The 21,707-nt window shown below is 48.2% G+C and overlaps 2 protein-coding genes across 2 annotated transcripts; both read right to left on the reverse strand.

The window, feature by feature from the left end:
* Positions 1-519: 519 nt before the first annotated feature.
* On the reverse strand, positions 520-9,109 carry palb2 (partner and localizer of BRCA2). The gene is made up of 13 exons (XM_080020908.1): positions 9,083-9,109; positions 8,686-8,817; positions 8,532-8,591; positions 8,224-8,434; positions 6,316-7,770; positions 4,580-5,892; positions 3,376-3,528; positions 2,965-3,047; positions 2,715-2,864; positions 2,512-2,628; positions 1,648-1,735; positions 1,033-1,244; positions 520-941 (listed from the first exon to the last, which is right to left on the reverse strand). The coding sequence occupies exons 2-13, from the start codon at positions 8,761-8,763 to the stop codon at positions 653-655; spliced, it is 4,209 nt and encodes a 1,402-aa protein (XP_079877034.1). The 5' UTR covers positions 8,764-8,817; positions 9,083-9,109; the 3' UTR covers positions 520-652.
* A 1,951-nt stretch (positions 9,110-11,060) lies between these two features.
* On the reverse strand, positions 11,061-19,151 carry LOC307245467 (cerebellar degeneration-related protein 2-like). The gene is made up of 6 exons (XM_080021048.1): positions 18,895-19,151; positions 15,033-15,145; positions 14,160-14,308; positions 13,836-14,000; positions 12,735-12,942; positions 11,061-12,648 (listed from the first exon to the last, which is right to left on the reverse strand). Exons 1-6 carry the CDS (start codon positions 18,971-18,973, stop codon positions 11,878-11,880), a joined length of 1,485 nt encoding a protein of 494 aa, XP_079877174.1. The 5' UTR covers positions 18,974-19,151; the 3' UTR covers positions 11,061-11,877.
* Positions 19,152-21,707: the final 2,556 nt, after the last annotated feature.

The following is a 21,707-nucleotide window of genomic DNA, read 5'->3' on the forward strand; positions in this document are numbered from 1 at the left end:
GTCGATCCATTACATTTCCAGAGCACGCACAGAAATCCACCATCATATCCTGACGTCACTTAGCTCCAGGTGACGTGACGTGAACCCTTTCTGCTCCGACGGCAAGTTGGCACCTAGACAAGCGACGCTTTCGGGGGTTTATCGCCACTTATTCCTTGCGATCTATGGGGAATTTAACAAGGAACTGACTGATTTCTCAGAATCAAATACAACTACATCGCGGTCAGCCAGCAGTGTGCTTTTTCAATATAAAAAAAAAAAAAAAAAAAAAAAAAAAACAGGCACACACAACACACCGCAAACACATGCAGTAACGAAAGGCCGAAAGCAGATCCAGTGCCGGAGGATCATTTTGTTTGAATTGAGTTCTCCCGGTGAAACATTATAGAACTACTCACTTTATTAAATGACTGAATCCTTGTCATAAGATACATTCAGATTGCACGAAAGCTTGATATAAAAAATTAAAACAAACTTTAAAATAGTTTTTGATAGTTTCTTTTAACAAAGATAAGCCGTTTTTGAGAATTGAACAGTTCAGCAGCAGTAGAATTGTAGTCCAACCGACTTGGTGTAAAAGTGGTCGCGGGCTGAGACAATGAGGTGAATTCCAGTGCGACGGCTTCGAACAATGTGAGAAAACCACAACGGATCAAACTTTCTCTGTCGCCGAAAGCTCTTTGCCTACGATTCTTACACAGGTTGAGATTTCGGAGGGGGAGCATTTCGGTTGGCGTGGTAAACGGTAGAGCGTGAGGTCCCCGTTCTGATGTCCGGTCACCAGGACGTCCACCGCCCCCCAGCGCGCCAGCTGCAGACCCTCCGTCTCCAGCGCCCAGACCACACTGGAGCCCCCGCGGCCCCCGAGCTCCCATACGAACACACTTCCGCTCTGGCTCAGGCCCACCAGGCTGGAGCCCAGCACGTCTGCCTCGCAGAGCCTGCGGGGGGGGACAGGAGGGGGGGTGAGGGTCAGACGGGTACCCACTTTGGGGGAGACACACCAGAGGCGGGACGTCCTGAGCCTCTCACCTGCCAGACCAGGCGTCGGGCTGAGACAGCCGAGTCGCCACGACGGATTTGCCGCAGAGAGGATTGATGGCGACCAAGGAGAAGAGCGTCGTCCTCTTTTGCGCCTCCTCGTCCGGACAAAACCCTTCGCCGGCCCTCTGGTCTTTTTGTGCGTCTTCCGCCTCCCCCAGGGAGCAGAGGAACTGGTGCTGCAGCAGCACCAATAAAACCCCCTGCACACAAACAACACAAAAATTAAAGTTATGGACCTTGAACACTGACCCAGATATGATATAAACCAGGGGTTCCCAATGTCTTTTCCTCACAGACCCCAAAATCAAATATGATACCTTCAATACCCCCAATTTAAGACGCGACACCTTTTTTTTTCTTAATGTATTTATAAGTGGCCATCGGTCATTTTTGTTTAAGTTGGTTCTTTTGTCATGGTAGGTAGAGATTTTTAGGGCATACAGCACAATACATTGTAACATATCGTCATGGGTTATTATTTTTTTTTATTATATTTGAACGAACACTCATGGATTTTAGAACCAATATTTGACTATTAGGAAACATGTCTCGTGACGCCCCCCATAATCACTGACGTACTGTGAGGTGCACATGCAGACTTACAGAGCAGGAATACCCCCTGAGACAGGCGGTGTGGGATAGACCTTCACCCAAGGCGATCGTCCTCAACAGCTGTGCAGTTCTCAGGTTCCTGAGAAACGAGCAACGCGGGCGGGGGGGGGGATAAAAAAAACGATTCGATGAGAAACAGCAGCAGAGCTTGTGAACGATGGGTCACGACGCTTTTAAACCCAAACCCTCTGTACCGCCGGAAGTTAAACCAGAGGAAGGCGGATGTAAATCCTCTCAGTTGGCTGAAATGATACGGATCAAAAAATGTATTTGTCCCCAACAGCAGTTTTTTTTTTTGTTTTTTTTTTACTTAGTTTTAAGCATTGTTATTCTTTTTAACACTTCATATTGTCTGGGCCATTTTATGCGTTTTAGTGTATATTAGAATGTGTTTTATGTACGTATCGTACAGCCGTATCGTACAGCCGTCTCTACTTGGACATTTACATTTTGATTGATGGATTGTTCTATAATCGCAATTATTTTAGTAGATTGCAATCATTTTCGGAAACCTCCGATTCCACAATCATGTTCCCATCTAACAGTGGAGGGTAATGTGACGCCCATATTAGACATTTTGCAATAAATGGCAAATTAGAAAACTAATAGTGCAAATTGTACATGTTTCAGACAAATGAACTGTCTCAAGTGGTTACGTTCCAATGATCGACGTCAATAGAGAGCTCTTCTTCTAAAGCTATAAGATTATATGATGATAGTAACATAAAACTTACAAAAATAATTTAATTTGTATGACAACTGCTGTTATTTCTATTATTCATTATGAGAGTGATACTTTATTGTGTGAATGTGATACACGTTTGGACGACCCGACCCTCCGCCAAGATCACTGACCAGAGAAAGAGCCGTCCACCCTGAGCTGATCCGAGCAGAGCGTCCGACAGCTCGTCCACGGCAGCGAGGGCCCCGACACACACTCCAGCAGAGGCGAGAGGCCGAGGGGCCGGAGCACTGAGAGGAGGAGAGGGTTATCTTTCTTTGCGCTATTAAGAGCGATGGAGAGAAAACACTCAAGCGTACAATGCCATCCGCATTACCTGCAGCTCTCAGAGAACGTGAAGAGCTGGAGTGTGGAAATAGTCGCCGTGTGGGAGGAGCTCACCACTCTGGATCTGGCCACGCCCACAACCGCTTGGACCACCCCCTGACACAGCAGCACCTCCGAGAAGCTGGAGCAGGACAGCATCCTACAAACACACACACACACACACACACACACCTCTGAGGATGCCACCGTTTATTACATACACGATTTAAACATCTGAAAACTTGCTCGGCAGGTGTTACCTGACTTCTCTGATCTCCAGTTGACCCAGAGACACACACAGCAGCCCGCTGGCGTCCGGGACAGGAAACACACTGATGACTGGCTGTAAAATAAACAACGTGGATGAAATATTGAGTGGCAGAATGGTGTCCTGGTTGTTAGAGCATCCCACAATAATGTCTTGAGCCGAATCTCCGTGTGTTCTATCAACGGCCATCTTCCGTTATTTTTTTCTTCTTGAATGAACATTTAAAAGTATAATGTTTTGGCCTGGCACACCGAGGCCAGCTGCATTGTTGATGCCGACAAGGCGCTGATGTGATGAAATGCTCGATTCAGGCGATTAAAACTCTAATACTTTGGGAAGGATTTGATTGATTTTGATGAGTCCTTCACCTTAAATGTGCATATACAAATCCACACACAATTACCTCACTGAAGTTCCATGTGTATATGTTGCTCCAGTCAGATGTCGAGGTCTGCTCCCACACACACACGGCCCACTTCCCCGCTGCGGCCACACACACACCTCCTGAAGGTCCTGACACGCAGCAGGCATCCACCAGGGCACCTCCGGCTGGGGCCTGGACATGAGGATGGAGCGACATAAGTCCTAGTTAATAGTCAGACTTTTCAATTAAGCAGGATCCTTTCAAAGCAGTTGATCATTGCTTGGACTGATGACTTAACTGGGACAGCGTCTAGCGTTACAAATTTGGGGTTTGGGCTTTTATTTTTTTGGAAACCTTGCTGTCCAATGTAACTCCATCTACTTTATTCAAATACACATATCCCATAAAGATGCACGTGGCTACATGTGTATTTTTGTTGTTTTTCTCATAACTATCGGTATTGCAATAACTAGGGCTCTGTCAAAAAAAAAAATATCTATATATATCTATAGTCCAATACTCTGAATCTCCATACTTTGAAATTATGCAACCACTTTCTGCTTAAATGAAATACCACAGGTCATAAATAAATTGAAATATTTAATTTCTGCATTAGACTGAATTAGTTCCATGAAATATTTTTGTATTGCACGTCGGATAAACTGAAAGTACGGCACCAACTATCATGTATAAAATGTCAATATATGGGGTGGCAGACGAGGGGGCGTGGTTAAGTCGCGGGTCTGTAGGTGACGGTGCTTGGTTCTTCCCTCTGTGGCGCAGCTGTTTCCCGCTCCACCTAATCAGCCTCATCAGCGCTGATTGGTCAGATGATGCTGGGGGAGTTTTCTTTGGTGGCGTTTTGGTTTAGTTTGCAGTGGGGATCGCGTGGCGCAGGAGATGTGTCCCTGCGTCCCAGATCGCAAGGCTGCTTAATGACAACGCTTTATGTTAACGTTTTGGCCCGTGAGTGTGGTTTGTTAGTTTTAACAAAAACCCTGTGGCGTCAGCACCCCACTGCCCGAAGGTCTCAGTCTCCCTCCCTGAAGCCGTATCTGTAGGGAGAGTCTCCCACATATGGACACAGAATCCTATCTTTAGCAATCATCATAGAATGAGATTGAATCAATATTCACTGGTGTCAGGAGATACTGTCCAGAACGCAGCCCGAGCAATAAACACCTAAAAGTGAAATTCTATTTACCATCAATGTGTGTGTGCACCAAACTGCACATCCATCTACATTCTCCTCTGTTTCCTCGTCTTTTCCTTCTCCTCCATTCGAGGCACCCGGAGATGTCTGCAGGAGGCCGGGCAAATCCCGGGGAACATCGAGGTGGACAGGGGGGCCCATATCAACTACGACCCCCCGGTACTGATCGGCAGCTGTTGGTGGATTACACGGCGCCCCGCTCCGACAGGAGGCGGAGACAGGGGAGGGAGACGCGAGGATGGGACAGGGAGAGAGGGGCGGAGGGGAGAGAGCCGCGGTGGACGGGCTCCCACATGGAGGCACCGTGAGCGTGGGGGCGGAGGGAGATAGGGTTAGGGGCGTACAAGAGGCGAGGGGATGAGGGGTCGTTCCCAGGGACGGTAAGGGGGGGCTGGGCGGCGCAGCAGAAAGCGGCAGGTGGGGGGTCAGCTGGACGGGGCAGGGGGGCGAGGCCAGCGACGGGCTGAGGAGCAGCTGGGCGGAGGCCCCCGGGTGTAAGGGACCCTTGGGAGGACTGACTGTGAAGCTGTCTGTAGGAGGCGTGGACAACTTGGATGAGTCTTTCCCCAAACGATTATCATTTGGCTTCTCAATGCCACGCTCCTCTCGCACACGAGAGCCCTCAAGCGCTTCCTCTGCACGGCCATCAGTGTTGGAAAAATGTTCACTGTTGCCCTTTTCCTCTTTTTGCCGCTCAGTAAGGCGCTGCTCCTCTGATAGTTGGACCACATCCGACAGTTGGACCTTCTCTCGTTCTGTCGAGCTCCTGTACAAGGACTCTTTCATTAGACCTCTAAACTGATACTGAGCCAAACTGTCCGTGTTAGGTTGTATAGCCAAGTGCGCGAGTTCTGCTGGACTAGTATGAGCCCTGGAATCTGCATGAGCGTTTTCTGGCAGCCGGTCTGTTAAGCCCGCTTCACTGTGTTCCACGGAGGTCAGTGTGCCCACGCAGGTTGTTGGAGACCCTTTGGAGGGGCCCGGCGGCTCCGTGGGCCATGTGGCCGGGCTCTCTGCACTGTGATGTGGGGACTTTGAGATGGGGGGAGTGGGGCTAAGCGGAAGTGGGAGAGGCGTCACTCGGTCATTGCTGCTGTGCAGAAGGTAGGCATGGCGACTGCTGCTGCGGGTGCTGTAAGCGAAAGGCTCCGCTGTCGTCGCGGCGATGACCTGCCGCAGCTTGTGTAGCTTGAGGGAAGCAAACTGTTCATCGGGGAGATGGAAGTCCTGTTGGAAGTGAAAGGGCATCAGCCCTCTAACCGCTGCGCCACAGGCCAGAGGGAGGGCAGGGAGGAGAGGGCTGGGTGAGGGAGAGGAGGGCAGGAGGAGTGACCGCCAGCCCGCTACATGGAGAAAAAAGAAGGGGAGAAAAAGGAAGAGATTGTGAGGTAATGAAGACAAGAACAACTCCTTTAATAAAATCTTCTACTCGGCAGGTTGTTAGACGGACTTGACTTCATGCGCTATAACTCTCGAGATGGATTTGTGTTATAGAGCTTGAAAGTTGTATTAAATCTTGCCTTATGATAAATAAATTAAGGCAAACAGTAGATGTCCCTAGATTCCATATTTTAAACTTCTACTTTTCCCATTTGCAGCACCTCGAGCCCTTACATCAAACATTCATGTGGATGCTTAATGATGTGGAAAAATACTTGTAATTTCCAGTGTTTAGTGTCATATTGCTGTCCACTGTATCTGCAAGCATGCCCATAAGCCTCATCTCCCACCAATTTTCGCCACAAAGACAAAAATCCAACACATACAAACTGTCTGTGTCCCAGAGCTGCTCCCTCTGAAGATGGGATAGACCTTCTCTGGACATCCAGTCGCAGGGAAGAGTTTTGGGGTGTGAGCCGACGGAGGCCTGCAGAGGTCTGAAGCTGCAGCTGGTCCTTCAGAGACAAGGGAGTGCTCTGGACCATCGGATGTGGGGAGAGAAGAGGACGCAGAGACGAGTCTTCTGGCCTGCTCTTGGCCCGGCTCGCTGGTGTCCGAGCTAAGAGAGCCTCCAAACCTCTGCCCCTTCCCCCTCCCTCCACCCCTCTTCCTTTTCCTGCCTCTCGCCCATCTAGCACTGTGAGCCCGAGAGGATAAACAAGCATCCCCGTTGGTCTGGTCGGTGAAGCTTTCCGTCGCGCCGGAGCTCTGGTTCTGAATGGAGCGTTGAGCGGGCGTGAGAGTGTGTGTATGTGACGATCCTGGAGAAAATGTACTTGTAGCTGTGTGCAACGAATCTGAAATTTCGTCAACGTTCATGCGCCCGACGTCTATGTGCCCCCTGCCTCTGCCTCTACCTCTGCCTCTGCCTCTTCGTTGATGGCCCCCAGCAAGTTGGGACAATATGACGGCCTGCATGTCTGGCTGGCTCTGTGAAGACGTCATGCGCCTGGTGGTCCGGACGTAGTATTCCGCTGGAAAAAGTAACCCCTCCACCAGGGTGCAAGAGGAGGCTCTGAGGCCAGCTCCTTCGCCCTCCCCCTCACACCGTCCCGCCGCCGTCTCAGAGCTTTCTTGATTCTTCTGTACTTTCACTCCCACAGTTATATGTCCATTTTTTCCCCTCAATTCCTCTATTGCGTTTTGCGCACGGTTTTTATCGCTGGTGGCTCCGGACGTTTCCCGTCTGTGTTCTTCAGTGGTATTCTCAGCATCCTCTTCTGTCACTAATCCTCCCGCTGCTACTTTTCCTTTACCGATCTGTGCGTCATCTCGGTTTCTTCCTTCGGTGGTCAGAGCCTGGCTCCAATGTTTCAGCAGCAGAGACGGCGACTCAGATCCCTGGCCACGTTCTCCGTTAAAATCATTTTCCCTTCTCTCTTGTCCCTTCTCTTCCCATTTCTCATCACTTGTTTCTCCGGTGTGTCCTTCTGGGTCCCAATGAGTTGACAACAGGGAGGGAGAATCACATTCTGAACTGGCCGGCAGTTCTTTACTTTTCTCTGCCTGTGCCATCGTTTCTTTCCCCAACCGTATGTCTATCTTATTGTTGAGTTCTTGTCCTTCCTCGCTGTTGTCAGTGCTCCCCTCTACCTCACTCTGGCTCCGCCTCTTCTCCCATTGAAGGCGACTGCGGCGGGACCGGAGACGGAGAGCAGAGCTGGGTCTCTGACCTCGGGCTGGGTTGATGCCAGAGGTAGGGGACAGCGGGGGCGCAACTTCAGAGGGGAGAAGGAACTGGACTGTTGTACTCTTCCCGCAATCATTAGACTCCACATGACCTGTGAAAACATGTCAAATAGTGAGCACGAATGTGCACTACTACATAACAGCGGTGACAGCACTCATCTGCCACCCACAGTTGAGGTGTAACGTCAGTTTTGTGTTACAGGAAGGACTGAGCAATACCGAATATTTTTGTTGTCTTAAAGTGGTATTGTTTTGTCATTAAATTTTAATATTATTATTATCATAATGTGGTCGACAATTTTGCAATGGCAATTCTGATGATGAGGCGATATGATCACACATTTCTTACAATGACAGTTTTGGTCTGATGTGTTCTAACGTAACAATATCATTTAACTTCAGTTGGACTATACACAATTTTTCCAAAATAGTGTAATAAAACAACCTACTAGATTTACTATGCAATATTTCCCAATCTGGGTATTGGTGACTGTGGATAAGACTCCTTTGCAATGGACTCTTTGCAACTTACACTTAGACATTACCTTCAGTTTCACCTTCAGATTGAGCGTGGCCCAGGGGCAGGCCCGGGACTGCTCCGAGACGAGTGTCGGGTGAGGGAGAGGTCGCGGATGGGCTGGTGTTGGTACAGAGGTCCGAAGTAACCCCCGTGCCATTTTGGTGTCGGATGTCAGAGTTCTGCTCTGTGATTCTACTCCTCACGTGTTTCTGCACCGCCTCTGAACGCTCGGCCCGCTGCGTGAGGAGAGTTTGACAGAGACACATGCATATAACGGCCTGGTGCACATCGCTGATATGACTCCACCACATCTCCAGAAAGAGCAGGTCTTACCTTTAGTCTCTGCACTGTCCTGAGGTATTCCCTTTGGAGCTGGGCTAGCTTCCTGCGAAGCTGAATCGGGGGGGGGGGGGTGAACAATGTTGTCAGCATGGAGCCAAACAGTCAAGTGTATCTCCGAGTAGGTTGAAGAAGAAATGGCGCTCACCTTCTCCTTGTCGTCACAGTGCAGCGTGCTCCTCAACTCCTCGTCGCAGTTCAGAGAAGTCGCCAGATGTTCATCCATACTCTGCGTTCAGCCACGCCGTCGGAGGTAGGGCAAACATAGGTTTTGTATTTTCTATCCAAAATACAAGTAGAGGAAAGGGCAAATGCGGCGCACAAGCAAAGCAAGCACTACGCTGCCTATTACAGACAGTATTATACATGTTGGACGCTAGCGGGCGAGATCATGAACGCGCTTGATAAGATGTAACCTGTAGGTGCAACGATACATTAATTCATTACAAGCACGGCAACGCGGCTTTGAAACAGCGACGTCGCGGTAGTCGTGTTGTACACGGCCATAAATGTAATGTAATGTAATTCGTTCAGTTTACACTCACGTCAGCCGGACCCTCCGCGGAGAGATTGTTTTGAAGTTCGATTGGATCGCTATCGATTCGGTTCTAAAAAGTCCCGCCTCTCCTGGAACAGACCGGAGGAGTGGATCGCCGAGCGCATGGTCGCGTCCCGGGGGACGGCGGCGCCGGCCCCGGGTGAGAGCGCCGGTCGCTGTGACGTGACAGCAGTTCATCGGGGGAGGTTGTTTGTAAAGCATGTTGCAGTTATTGCTTGCGGTTAAAATTACGATCTTTAACTGTTGGAAGTGCGACACGTTATCTGAAAGGAAAAGGAGGAAAAAAAAAAAAAAAAGATAGCAGAGGATGGTTTCGATCCATCGACCTCTGGGTTATGGGCCCAGCACGCTTCCGCTGCGCCACTCTGCTCTATGTGAGGCCTGAGCGTACGATCCTATATGTAATGTAACTACATTTACTCAACGCAGGGTGTTACCTTGCGTGTGGTGGGTTCTATCGCGTTGTGCGTGCAGCGCGGTGTCCGCAGCCACCCTGGCCTCGTCAGAGGCTTTTAAATGTAATGTGTCCCGTGCAAACGATCACATTTCTTTATTTTTCGATCTTTTTTTTGTTTAGACTTCTCAGCTTTTCTATGCGAATTGTCTGTGGAAGAAGAAGAAAAGAAAAAAAAAAAAAAAAACAGGCGCCAACCCTAACAATCGTAAAATATAAAGAGAAGTCGCCATCAAAATACGACCACGAAGGGACTCGAACCCTCAATCTTCTGATCCGAAGTCAGACGCCTTATCCATTAGGCCACGCGGTCGGCCTGAAGGAACCTTTGTCACTATAACTAAAGAAGGCATCGAAATAGATCATCTAAATAGACATAGGTTATTTTCACTCACATAAATACATCACTTTTCTTTAACGGCAATGTTCATTTTTTTTCTTGTTTCCCAGGGCAATAAAACCCTTTGAATAATTGAAATGAAATTGAAAAATACTACATGTATAAATATTGAGATCCTTTTGCTAAATATTTAAAGTGCTTTGCTTTGTTGTTGATGGAAAATATTGTTAAAAGGATAGCTCAGGTTTTAAATTCTTTATTTTACCACTGTTTTTCAAGGAGATTGGGAAGCTGGTGCGTTCATTCATTGAAATAAATGAAACTGGTGTGCAGGTTTTCAACCACTTCCTATTATTTTATTTCATTTCATTCCATTCAAATACAACACAAGCGATTACTCGGCGACAGCGTGGAGCAACCCCTGGCTAACTGCAATGCCAATATATCCTGTTAACTATTTGATTTTTGTTTGTTTTTCTACCAAATTACGAAATTAAATCATTTATTTTCAATGTTAGTGACATGTTAGTGGCGTTAACACACAGGCATGAAAGCAATCAGTCGAAAACATTATCATGAAGCATTCACACACATCGACATCGGGGCTATGCTCACTATGGACAAGATGAGGCGTCACACATTTTCAAGTGCAAAAGGAAAGACGTTCTTGTACATAACCCTTGACGATCCTCAAAAGACTAAGAAAATAAGCCCCGGGACACATTCGAGAGCCGGCACGGCGCGATTAAAGCAAAAACCTAAAATAAAACGTGCAGCGGAGCTCTTCGCCCTCCACGGTCCATCCTTTTTTGACCCCACACGAACCGTCTGACCGTTCCGAACGCATCGCGATCGTTCCACTATCTCCAAGGGGACGTCAGCAACATTCTTATTGTTCCCATTTAAAGCAATTACCCACGGCGAGGAATTCACAGTAAAAATATAAATTACAAAAAATACGCTTTTTTTTTTTTTTTTTTTTTTTAATCCAACCTTAGAACTGCGTAAATAGCAAAGCTGGCTCTAAACACTTTATCTCGACCTCCGATGACAAGCGAGAGCTCAACCCCCCGACGGAAAGCACGTTAGTGGTCACATCTCTGGACAAGCGGGACGCCGCGCCGCCCCCCCCCCCCCCCCCCCCCCCCGAATATAAAGTACAGTATTAAGGTCACACACACAGAGCGGTGCGCGGTCGTAGCAGTGTGCTGCGGGCAAAAAGGCTTGCGGTCACTTTTAAGTATAGTTTATATAGTGATATACCTGTTGAAGACGAGTGCCCTCTGAGTTAATTACTATCGTCGTAAGCGTCGCATGAGGAAATCCTCTTGTTTACGCGTAAGAGACACGTTTTTCCTCGAGTATTCCAGCTTGAACATCTAGCGAGAGGCACGTTGCCATCCATTGCATAATACATTCCTGTTTTTGTTGTTGTTGTTGTTGTTGTATCTTAAAAGGTGAAAGCGCTACTGGTTTTCTCGAGTAGGAAGCCGCTGCTTTATAAGATAGACACGATGGTGCGGGGGAGTGCGTGTTATTTTCGAACGCTCGCTAATAAGCGCGGAGTCAAATCTCCGGTTATGGTCAGACCGCTTGGCTTTAATGCTCGATTTTGATCGAATGTTCGATATCTCGTTCATTTTTTTTTTAAGAGGGCTCTAAGCTCTTCCCAGAAAGGGTCTTTATGTAAAACGAATGGTTTATGCAAATGAAGTCCTGTTTTCAAGCCTGTCCGTCATGGAAATGGGTGAACCTCCTTTTACCTGCAGTCCGAACGCTGCCTAAATATGAGAGAGTAACGCTTGCACTGTACGACATACTGAGCTTCATTTTAGACAAATAAAAATGTATTGAATGAACGTCAGCGTTGAACCTCTTTGCCACCCAGCGGGGGGGGGGGGGGCGGGGGGGGGGGATGAGCTAAACCCTACGCTTACAATCTTTAGAAATGAACGCCGGAACAAGCACACGGTGACTCCGGCTAAAGTCACTGTTTGCTGGATTTGCCAGACTTGCCAGGTTTGCCGGCTTTAGCAGCTTTGGTGGCTTTGATGTCAGTCTTGGTCTTCTGGATACGGGAGAAGATCTCTTTAAACAGGGCCTTGTACTCCGGAGTGTTCTGTTCCAGACGCTTGTCCACGGCCTCCACCTGTTTGCTGATGCTCTCGATGGCCTCGGGGGTGGAGGGCGACTGGGGGGGCGCCGGAGGGGGCGCCGGGCCGGGGCCCATGGCGCAGTCTTTCATGGACGGGTCCCGGGAAACTGGGCGGGAGGTCTGGACGCCGGCATGGCAGAGGCTCTCCTCGTGGCGCCGGCACTTCCCCAGTAGCTCCTCGTACTTCTCCAGCAGGGCGTGGTACTGCTCGTCCACCTCCCTGAGGATGGACATCCCCCTCTTCCTAACGCTGTTGGCGTGGAGAGCGTAGCTGCCCCGCCGGCGGCCAGACGCGTCCCTGGCCACGATGGCGTTGAGCGCCGTGTCGCTGCAGCTCTTCCGCACGGGGCTGGACGTTGGCAGGGCCTCTCTGCCGGCGGCGCCGCCGCCCTCCGCCACCTCCCTCACCCCTCCGCCCGTCTCCTCCGCCTCCCCTTCCAGGAAGGTGTCCGTCTCCGGGGTGCAGTTGAGGAGGGTTTGCGTGAAGGCCACGCCGCCGTCGTCCTCGCCGCTCAGGAGGAGCGTCCGCGCGCGGCGGAGCTGCTGCAGCTCCAGCAGCTCCACCTCCAGCTCCCGGACCCTCGCCTGGCAGCGCTCAGCATCCTGTGAGGGGGGAGCAACACTTGATCAATTCCCACGGAGGGCATAGAGGGTTTCTTGAAGTTCAAACTTCAAGAAGGCTTCTTTACCTGCACCCGGGTCTCCAGGCGAGAGAACTCCCCCAGCAGGACGTGGCACTCTCTCTCCACTCCCTCCCTGCTTCCCCGCTCCGCCCGGACGGCGGAGCGAAGGGCGGACACCGCCTCCCGCAGGCGCACGTTCTCCTCCTCCAGCGGCTGGCGCTTGGCATCCAAGGTGAAGCTCTCAGCTCTGCCTACGACGAACCCATCCTCGTACCTGACAAAAAGGCAGATGGACAATTTTTTTTTCAGAAAGTACAATAAATATTAGTTTATTCCCTATATGCAACTTAGTAATTGAGTAATTTTCCTCAGTAAGGATTTACCGTTTTAAAAAGGGACAAAGCAAATGATCTCAGTTAGTGTGGATCACTGACATAGAAACTTTTGTCATGCTACATTTTGGTCCAGAGGATACAACTTTTTTTTCAGCGACCACCTCTTCTCCTGCCTTGGAAGCCATACGTAACCATTTTATTAGATTAATATCACACCTTATTCAGAATTATTCTATCCCTGCATCAAAAGACGTTAATTGATTGCCACGGTGCATTACATTCAAAAGGACCAGAAACCAACATGAAAAACACTGTTATTCCGTGGAGTTGCATGTGAGACTAAAGATTGCAATATCTACCACAGAAAACATTACACATATTTCAACTCTTGACGTTATTCACTGTCGTTCAATTTGCTTATACATTATGGCCATACATTAGTTAAGAATTTAGGGGGTGGTTCTAGGGGTCAAATGCCTTTTGAATTACCCTTCAACCAAAAACATAGGCATTTTAAAATTTGTACTGGCACAGTCAGTTAGAAACTACTTATAACATTTAAATGTTTCGGGAGTTCAGCCCCTGAGTTTCTAGGTGCAACATTACCAGATAAATTACATCAGTGGTGTCAAAATGTGGAGATCGGTCCGACACTGACTTTTTGACCAATATCACATTCTGATAATCCTCACCAATAAATTCTTCACAACACATTTACAATCACTGGCCATCACTGCACTAAAGATGGAAAGTGAAAGTTAACCCGTGTCGGGGCCCCCCCGGGGAAAACAAGCCCCAGAAGGGCCCGCGCGTGGGGTTCAGGGCCGCTGACCTGGGCGCTGTGCACAGCTCCCGCAGGCACGGGAAGGAGTGGATGGTCTTGCGACGCTCCCTCTTCTCCCTCTTCACCCGGAGCTGCTCCATGGAGCGGAGCTGCTCCACCTGCCCTGAGAGAGACTCCACCTTGCTCTGTAGAACCTCGATGGTGCCCGTCAACCTGGAGGGACCGGGGGGGGGGGGGGGGGGGGGGATTAGAAGGGACCCAAAGGAGAGCCAGAAAAGGGAGGAAGGATGGAAGAGACGTAACACAGGAGTGGTGAGGGGATGGATATAGGAAAGGAAAGGAAAGAGGAAAGGAAGGAAAAATCCCTCTTGCCTCTCTATCTTCTGCTGCGAGGTCTTGCTGTCTATCACCAGGGCGTGGTTGGTGACTTCCAGCTCTCTGGCCGTCCCGTCCAGCTGCTCGTAGACTTTGGCGTGCTGCTCATTCATGTCCCGCAGGACGTCCAGCTGCTTCGACAGGTACTGTGGCACACGCGAGCGCACACACACACACACACACACACACAAGGACAGATTCAATAAACATAGAAAAAGACACGACGATGCCACGCTACGAGTCCCGCGATGACGACAGGTCGGGGGAACTCTGGACTCCTGCCGTCCACTGCTCCAAACCAGTTGGGATGGTTTCAATAAAGACGACAAATTCTACCAAAAATCAAGGCTCTTTAGGCGTTAAGTGTGCAAGTCTAAATACGGCAACAGTTTACAGACTTCTATTCCTATTCAACGACTTGTTTTCAACTTTGTAATGTTCAGCATTTCAGCAACTCCTCCTGGCTGTATCATTGTGCATTTCGCAAATAAAATTTGACCCCGACAGAAGCTTGCGCTGTAAGTCACTTAACACTTGTTAAGTGTTAAGTGACTTACTCACTTTCAATTAAAATGCTCCGCCTCAGGTGCCAGTTCAATTACGACTTTGGTTTAAGTTAATGCCCAATATAAATGCTAAGTTATTGAGTTTCCTAAATCCCTTGACTGAAATCACCAGATTCATCCTCATTCCACTTCATAACTAAATCGGGGCTCGCTCCGATGACCCAGATCAGTTTGCTGTTCAAGGGCAGAAAGGGAACAGGGCGGGGCATTTAACACTGCGTTTTACACTGTGACCTTGGAGTCTCTCTCTCTCTCTCTCTCTCTCTCTCTCTCTCTACCTCTCTTTACCTCCCTCTCTCTCTACCTCGATCTCCTGGACCTGCTCCTCGTTGGTGATGTACATCTGCTGCAGCGAGTCCTCCAGCTCCTTGTTCCTCTCCAGCAGAGTTTTCCCCAGCTCCGCTGCCAGGTGGAGGTCTAGAAGGACGGGAGTGGAGATGGGAGGGAGGGAAAGACGGAGAAGGAAGTTTAGAGAGAGAATCCAGGCCTGCACATGCATTGCATGTAAATGTGGCAAGTGGCAATCCATAACATCGCCTGTGTTGGGTGGATTACACTTCCAAGTCCCAGAATTCCATTCCCTTGATGTTCCTGTGTGTCATGTGCCAGCTAAGTCTTAAATATGGTACAATGGTATTTATTTTTTCCAAATAATGTCACAGATGAACACTTTAAGAGAGGGAGGGGGGAAATGAGATGAGAGAGTAATAAGAGGAATTTACATAATTACCCAAAAGGGGTAACCGTCGCAATCATGGCGAACAAGGCCGCAGTATGCACTGTGATCACTCTCCGTCTTAGCGCTCTATTTCAGGAAAGGTTATATCAAGAGTGTGAAAACAGCGGCGTGCAGCATCCTGCAGCTCCTCTCCTCCCCTGGCGTGCGGACAGCGTCAGAATTTGATAGCCTACTTTCATGCGGCGGCTGGTCACTGCCGTCGCCCACAAATTGTGCTGGAGCGCTGCTGCGGTCGGAAGTGGCTCTGCCAAAACGAACAACTCACCCCTGCGCAAAAACGGAGAAGCCGACCCCCCCCCCCCCCCCCCCCCCCCCGAATAAACAGTGAGCTATAGATCCCGGTCGGGGTTCATCAACCTTTGACCTCAAGAACGCCGGCACGTCGGAACGCATGGAGTCAACATCTTAACAAGACTTTATACGCCTTTAATGTCAACTGAAGTATTTTGATAGGATAGGCTTGTTTGCTTTCTGCGTGGGAACCATGTGTGTGTGTGTGTGTGTGTGTGCGCTCTATGAGGCTAATGAGGAGCCCGCTAAGCCGACCGTTGCCACCTCGCCATTCGGACTAATTCACCAGCCTGCCCCGTGCGTTGAGGGTTTAATGAATTCCTGCGGGGCCCCGGGCATCAACGGCCCAGGTACAACTGAATGGATCCTTCCTCAGAGGTGCAATGAACTGACAACGATACGGGGTTGGGGGGAGTGTGTGTGTGTGTGTGTGTGTGTGGGGGGGGGTGGAATTGGCTCCAACTCCACCACAAGAAATCAGCTTGAGACGTTCTTGAAAACAAGTGGAAACACGCAGTAGAATAAATGAGGGAAACAAAAATATGAAGATAAAAAGCCCAAGGTTTAAATATGACCTCAACGGATTAGACAGCACTGTCTGTCCCTCTCATCCCAAAAGTTCTCTCCAAATTGGAAAGAGGAAAGTCAGTGACCTTGGAAGGGGTTGTGTTGGCCAAATATATGCCAATAAAGTAATTTAATACGCAAATGTACCGCGACTAAACTGGTTTATTGATCCGTTTCTCAGCCACTGACGCCAAACGTCGACCAGATAAGGGAGAGGTGAATCCCTCACACTGCAGTGACAAAAAAAGAGGAGAAGGAGAGAGAAAGAAGGGGAGAGAGGGAGAGGATGGCTCTATTATCCTCCAGGATTAAACAAGCCATCACTACTTTCTATTGTCTACACCCATTGTCTCCATCATCTCAGCCGAGGCCTCGTCCTCTGTACCACCCTGCGCTCACGCCGCTGTACACGCAGCGTCTGTGAGCACGCGTGTGTCATGCGAGGCGACCGAGCAAACACGCATGTGAACACAATGGACAAAAGGGTGGGTTTCCGACAAAAAACACAAAAAAATAAAAATCGAGAGCCGAGAGCATTTCCTGCAACTTCTAAGGAACTGGGTGGAACCAGAGTGTACTACCTATGCATTTGAAGGCAGAGCCACCCATGGATGTGCACAGATGTCCAACCGTCTTGATGTTGTCCTGTCTGATTCACCAGAACTTGTGAAGTCCACCCTCTCCTACCCTCCCCTCAGACCGAGAAAGAACAAGAGCACTCCGGCTCGCTGCCTCTGGCCTCCGCTGTGTTTGTTTTTCCTGCATTGCCAATAATTTAGATGGTGGAATATTTGTCTCGCTCCGAAAACTCCCCACAAGTCCCCGGGACACGGCGACCATCTGGCGTTGACACACTTCGGCATTCCTTGCAAGGCGGCGGCCGCGGCGATTCAACAATAGGGTCATAAGAGGAAGCATTGTCTCAGCGCACTGCCGTCCATTTAATCATTTAATCTATTTGGGTTCAAACTGCTGAAATGTGAACCTTGGGAATTCCACACCCACTAATCATTCTACAGGACTCCCCAGATTCCAAATTCAACATCTGCTTCATATCCCGGAGCACAGAGGGTTTTGTATGTATTGTTAATCTTTCACAGAATAAGGACAAAACTAAACACCCGCTAACTGTTTCGACTTTTGGTGCCACTCAAGATGCACGTCGGTTCAGATAAGAGTTAAAAGAGCTTTTGTTTTATACAGTAAACCCACATCATGGCTTGAGTCTGTGTGTGTGTGTGTGTGTGTGTGTGTGTGTGTGTGTGTGTGTGTGTGTGTGTGTGTGTGTGTGTGTGTGTGTGTGTGAATTTAAGATCAAGAGCCAAGCAAGATCCCTGCATCAGCCCATTTTGGCTCCACTGGCAGACATGTAATGGTTGCTCTGGCACATGGACCACTGTTGATGGGATTAATGGAGACCACAGAAGGACTAAGTGATGCAAAGAGGAAGTGAACAACAGAGATATGTCTGTGTGTGTGTGTGTGTGTGTGTGTGTGTGTGTGTGTGTGCGCAAGACAGATGAAACAAAATGTACCAGCTACAGTAAATTTTACTGCCTCCGATGTTATGATCAATTGTGATGATTTGATTGTTATATTTTCATGACTTTTTATTCATATTTTATAACATTATAGTTCTATTTTTTTTTTTTTTTTTTACTGTTTTTATTGCTATTCTTGAGCAATCCCATGGCTGGTTCTATGGATAAGAATATCGCAGCCAGTAATATCTGCTTCCATGGCGTTTTGTTGCGCTCATGACAAGAAAAACGAAACCTTGAATAAACCACAACAATATCCCAATAACAAAACAAGCTATTCATATACATCAACTTTTTTTGCTGATATTTATCTATTTTAATTCTGATTTAGATTGTGTTATTTTCTACACCATCGTTTTCTCTCCATTTCTAATGCTAATTATTTCATACTTTTCTAATCAAAAAAAAGTAAATCACTTAAAATGAACTTAACCAAATGCAATAATGTTATTAGTGATGCCATTGTATTACATTACTGGTAAAAAAATATATATATATAATTGCCTTATTGGGTTTTTATTACATCTAGTTCATGACTAAATATGTCACATTATGGGGTGCAGCAAGGCTAATTAGATCCTGGTAGCAAAAGATAGATTAAAAGCAAATGGGAAATGACCCATTTCAGACTTGGCACTATGTTTGGTCATGTGCATCGTAACCAATTTTGATGGCAATTTCTTTGGTTTTCTTTACATTGCCTAATTGCCACGATTTGCCATAATCTGGTTGATAATCCACTCCGATTGCAACAGCTCCACTGACCGTAACCCACCACACGAGAGGTTGACACCGGCCACACCGACAACAAGGCCCTTCTTGGCATGCGCACGGTGCATTGTTGTCACGGCGGCGTGCACACGTCGTCAGGGGCCGCATGCATCCCGCTCACGGATGACATGGACGACAGGCATGACATGGACGGCGTCCATCCGACGGGGAGCTTCGCTTGCACAGCATCTGATGCCGCGGGGACGCTGCGTGCAGCGGGGTGGGGGGGGGGACAGGGCCCGCGGGCTCGCTCTTACCCTGCTCCAGGTCCTGCTGGTCGTACCAGGGCTCCTCTTCCTCGGTCACAAATTCTTCCATTCTCCCCGAGCTGAGCATGGGTGGCTTCCCCGGGGCGGCGCGTGTGGCGATTTCGGCAGCCGCTCGCACCCAGAGCCCCGCGGCCACGGCCAGGACGTGACGGGAAACAAAAGGCGGCCGCCGGGTACTGCGGACGCAACCACCGGGAGGGTTTCCCTTCGGGTCCGGCGTCGCTCCGCGGGAGTGTTTGGCTGCGATTCCCGTTTCCTTCCTCCCTCTCTGGATCGCCGGTCACTCCCACCTCGTCTCATCCCACCCCCATCCACATCCACGTCCACGCAGCTCTGCAGGCGGCTCCGCTCAGACGTGGCACTTCCTAGTGGGGGTTTCTACTTCACCGTCTTCTCTTTTGTTTAGGTCTAGAAATATTCTAGGTTCTAGAAATACAGCCCAGAGTGTCCAGCACGCCTGTAAAAACTGTATAAACGGACCAAATCGTATTTAATGAACGTGTAGTATTTTTGGATTATTATTTATATGTTATTATTATTATTGTTATTATTATAATTATTATTATTATTATGAGGGGTCCACCCCCTATTGTTATTGTTAGGATTTTTATTATTTTCCCAGGCACTTTTCAGGCTAAAAGTGCTGTTGAGGTGTCGTTAGAACCGGGACGTCGCAGACATCCCGTGGTTCAAGTTTCATCCAAATCGATCCGCATACGGCGCAGGGTTTAGGGAAAAACCGACAACCTTTGGCAGGAAGTAGCCACACCGTCTTGCATCACCGACACGCCAATGTTGGAAATGTTTCGGCGGTGGAGCGGGAGGGTTTGTGGGGTAAGATGCCGAGTGACAACATCCCCCAATTTGTTATAAACGTGCAGGTTGTGACTACGAACGTCCATTTGCATCGTGTGAGATAGGACACAAAATCGGCGAGCCCGTGGTAAGTTTCATATTCTCGGAACTAATCTGAAAGATAGTGTCCTGTAAATTGTGAATGATCACGTAAAAACCCAACCGTTTTCTGGTTTCATGGAATAGTAACCCATCGAAAAGCTTGGAGACGAAAAAACATAAATCCGCAGAAAGTCGTCACCACGTCGAGTCCACACCGACCGTGGGAATGAATGATGTACGAGGAACGCGTCGGAAAACTAGAACCCGTGAAATTGTAATTAGTCACAGAAAGACGCCAACGCTTTTTTCGGATTTCTTGGAAATCGTAACCTATCGGAAATGTAATCCACAGAAAGGCATCGCCACTAAAATTATGGAACTTCGCTTCGTAAGCTTCCGTAAAAGGCAAGAACAGTGGGGTTTTTTTTAAGCAAACATCATGTACATGCAGCTTCCTACAGCTATACGTAGGGCTTACAATGAAAAGGGAATCAGAATCAGGCGGAATTCTCGTAGTCCGATTCATTTGTGCAGTTTCATCCCAAATAATGGAAAATCTGCAAAATGTAAAACGTAACTAACACGACTAGAATGAATATGAATCAATTTCCAGTTCATTAAACCCGTGGTTTACACTTTGTTTTATTAGTGTACTAAGATCTTTATTCAGCTGAGTACCCCCTTCAATGGCAATGGGAGAAAAAACATATGTGTTTTACATAAATTATGTGCTGTATGTACATTGTATGTGTTTTTTTTTTAAAACATTATATAAAACCAATATTTTTAAACACATTTTTTTACATTTTTCGGAGTACCCCCTGCAGTACCCCTAGGGGTACAATAACCTGTGTTTAAAACACACTGCATTAAAGCAACACTATGTAACTTTTTTACCTTAACAGCTTCAAAATCAATTTGATGGTACACTGACTTGTAATATGGAGAATGATATGATATGGCACTTCTTTCATTCCCACCCACTCCCCGGGAAGCGGAGAGGTGCGTGCAAGGGCCGCTGTAACCTAGGTGTACATCATATGTGCGTTTGTAACATAGACTGTTATTGAAACATGACAAGGCCCCTTTTGGAACTTCAAGACAAGAACTCTCGCCTTTATGATCAATTAAACGTTTTCATTGGCATCATATGATGTCCTGCACCAGGAAAATATACCTTGTGTAGTGATTTATTTCTACAGAAAAAAAAATGTTATATTCATATTTATTTCACACACACACACACACACATACACACACCTAACCCTAACCCACTAACTTTTTGTCGGCAAGGTTTAAGCCAAATGTTAAACCACATGACATGAGTGTCGTAAAAGACTAAAGACTGTACAGCTTTTCGGGGGGCCGCGGGCGGTCCAAGAAGGGGCCATGAAAAAGTTTGGGATGCCCGGGTTTCAATCACTAGGGGGCAGACTCCACCTTCAGCAACCCTGCTATTTTAGCTCGGATCACAATACAATGAACTGACCAGGGATGGAGATGTTGCAGTGTCTGCTCAGGACATCACACACACACACACACGCACACACACACACGCACACACACACACACGCACACACACACACACACACACACCAGCATAATCACTGGTTTGAGTCACCAAAAGAGTCTTGCAAATTTGTACTGAATGACAGAGAATGGGTGGCTTTGCAGATATAAGAGATACAGCTGAGTCATTCTCACCACTGTACTTCATTGTGGACAGAGAAACAGAACATAAGACAAAGGCATGGAGCATGGACAACAAAGCATAGAGGAGTTCTCATATGGTTTCAATGTACGCACTGAAGTCACGGCAAGTTTATTCATGTCGCCTTGAATCGCAGCACAGTCCTCAACATCATCCTCTCCTCTGAACCTCCTTAAAATGCAAGAAGACTCGA

This window comes from Zeus faber (assembly GCF_960531495.2).
Source record: "Zeus faber genome assembly, chromosome: 20".
Taxonomy (NCBI): Eukaryota; Metazoa; Chordata; class Actinopteri; order Zeiformes; family Zeidae; genus Zeus; species Zeus faber.

Excerpts from the sequence above, each read along its gene's own strand:
- palb2 (XM_080020908.1), bottom strand. The coding sequence starts at position 8,763 with ATGGATGAACATCTGGCGACTTCTCTGAACTGCGACGAGGAGTTGAGG. Across the intron at positions 3,529-4,579 it reads ACGAGGAAACAGAGGAGAAT|GCCCCAGCCGGAGGTGCCCT; the intron begins GTAGATGGATGT and ends CCTCATGTCCAG. Across the intron at positions 3,048-3,375 it reads ACACATGGAACTTCAGTGAG|CCAGTCATCAGTGTGTTTCC; the intron begins GTAATTGTGTGT and ends TTTATTTTACAG.
- LOC307245467 (XM_080021048.1), bottom strand. The coding sequence starts at position 18,973 with ATGCTCAGCTCGGGGAGAATGGAAGAATTTGTGACCGAGGAAGAGGAG. Across the intron at positions 12,943-13,835 it reads GAGCTGTGCACAGCGCCCAG|GTACGAGGATGGGTTCGTCG; the intron begins GTCAGCGGCCCT and ends CCTTTTTGTCAG. Across the intron at positions 12,649-12,734 it reads GCCTGGAGACCCGGGTGCAG|GATGCTGAGCGCTGCCAGGC; the intron begins GTAAAGAAGCCT and ends CCCCCCTCACAG.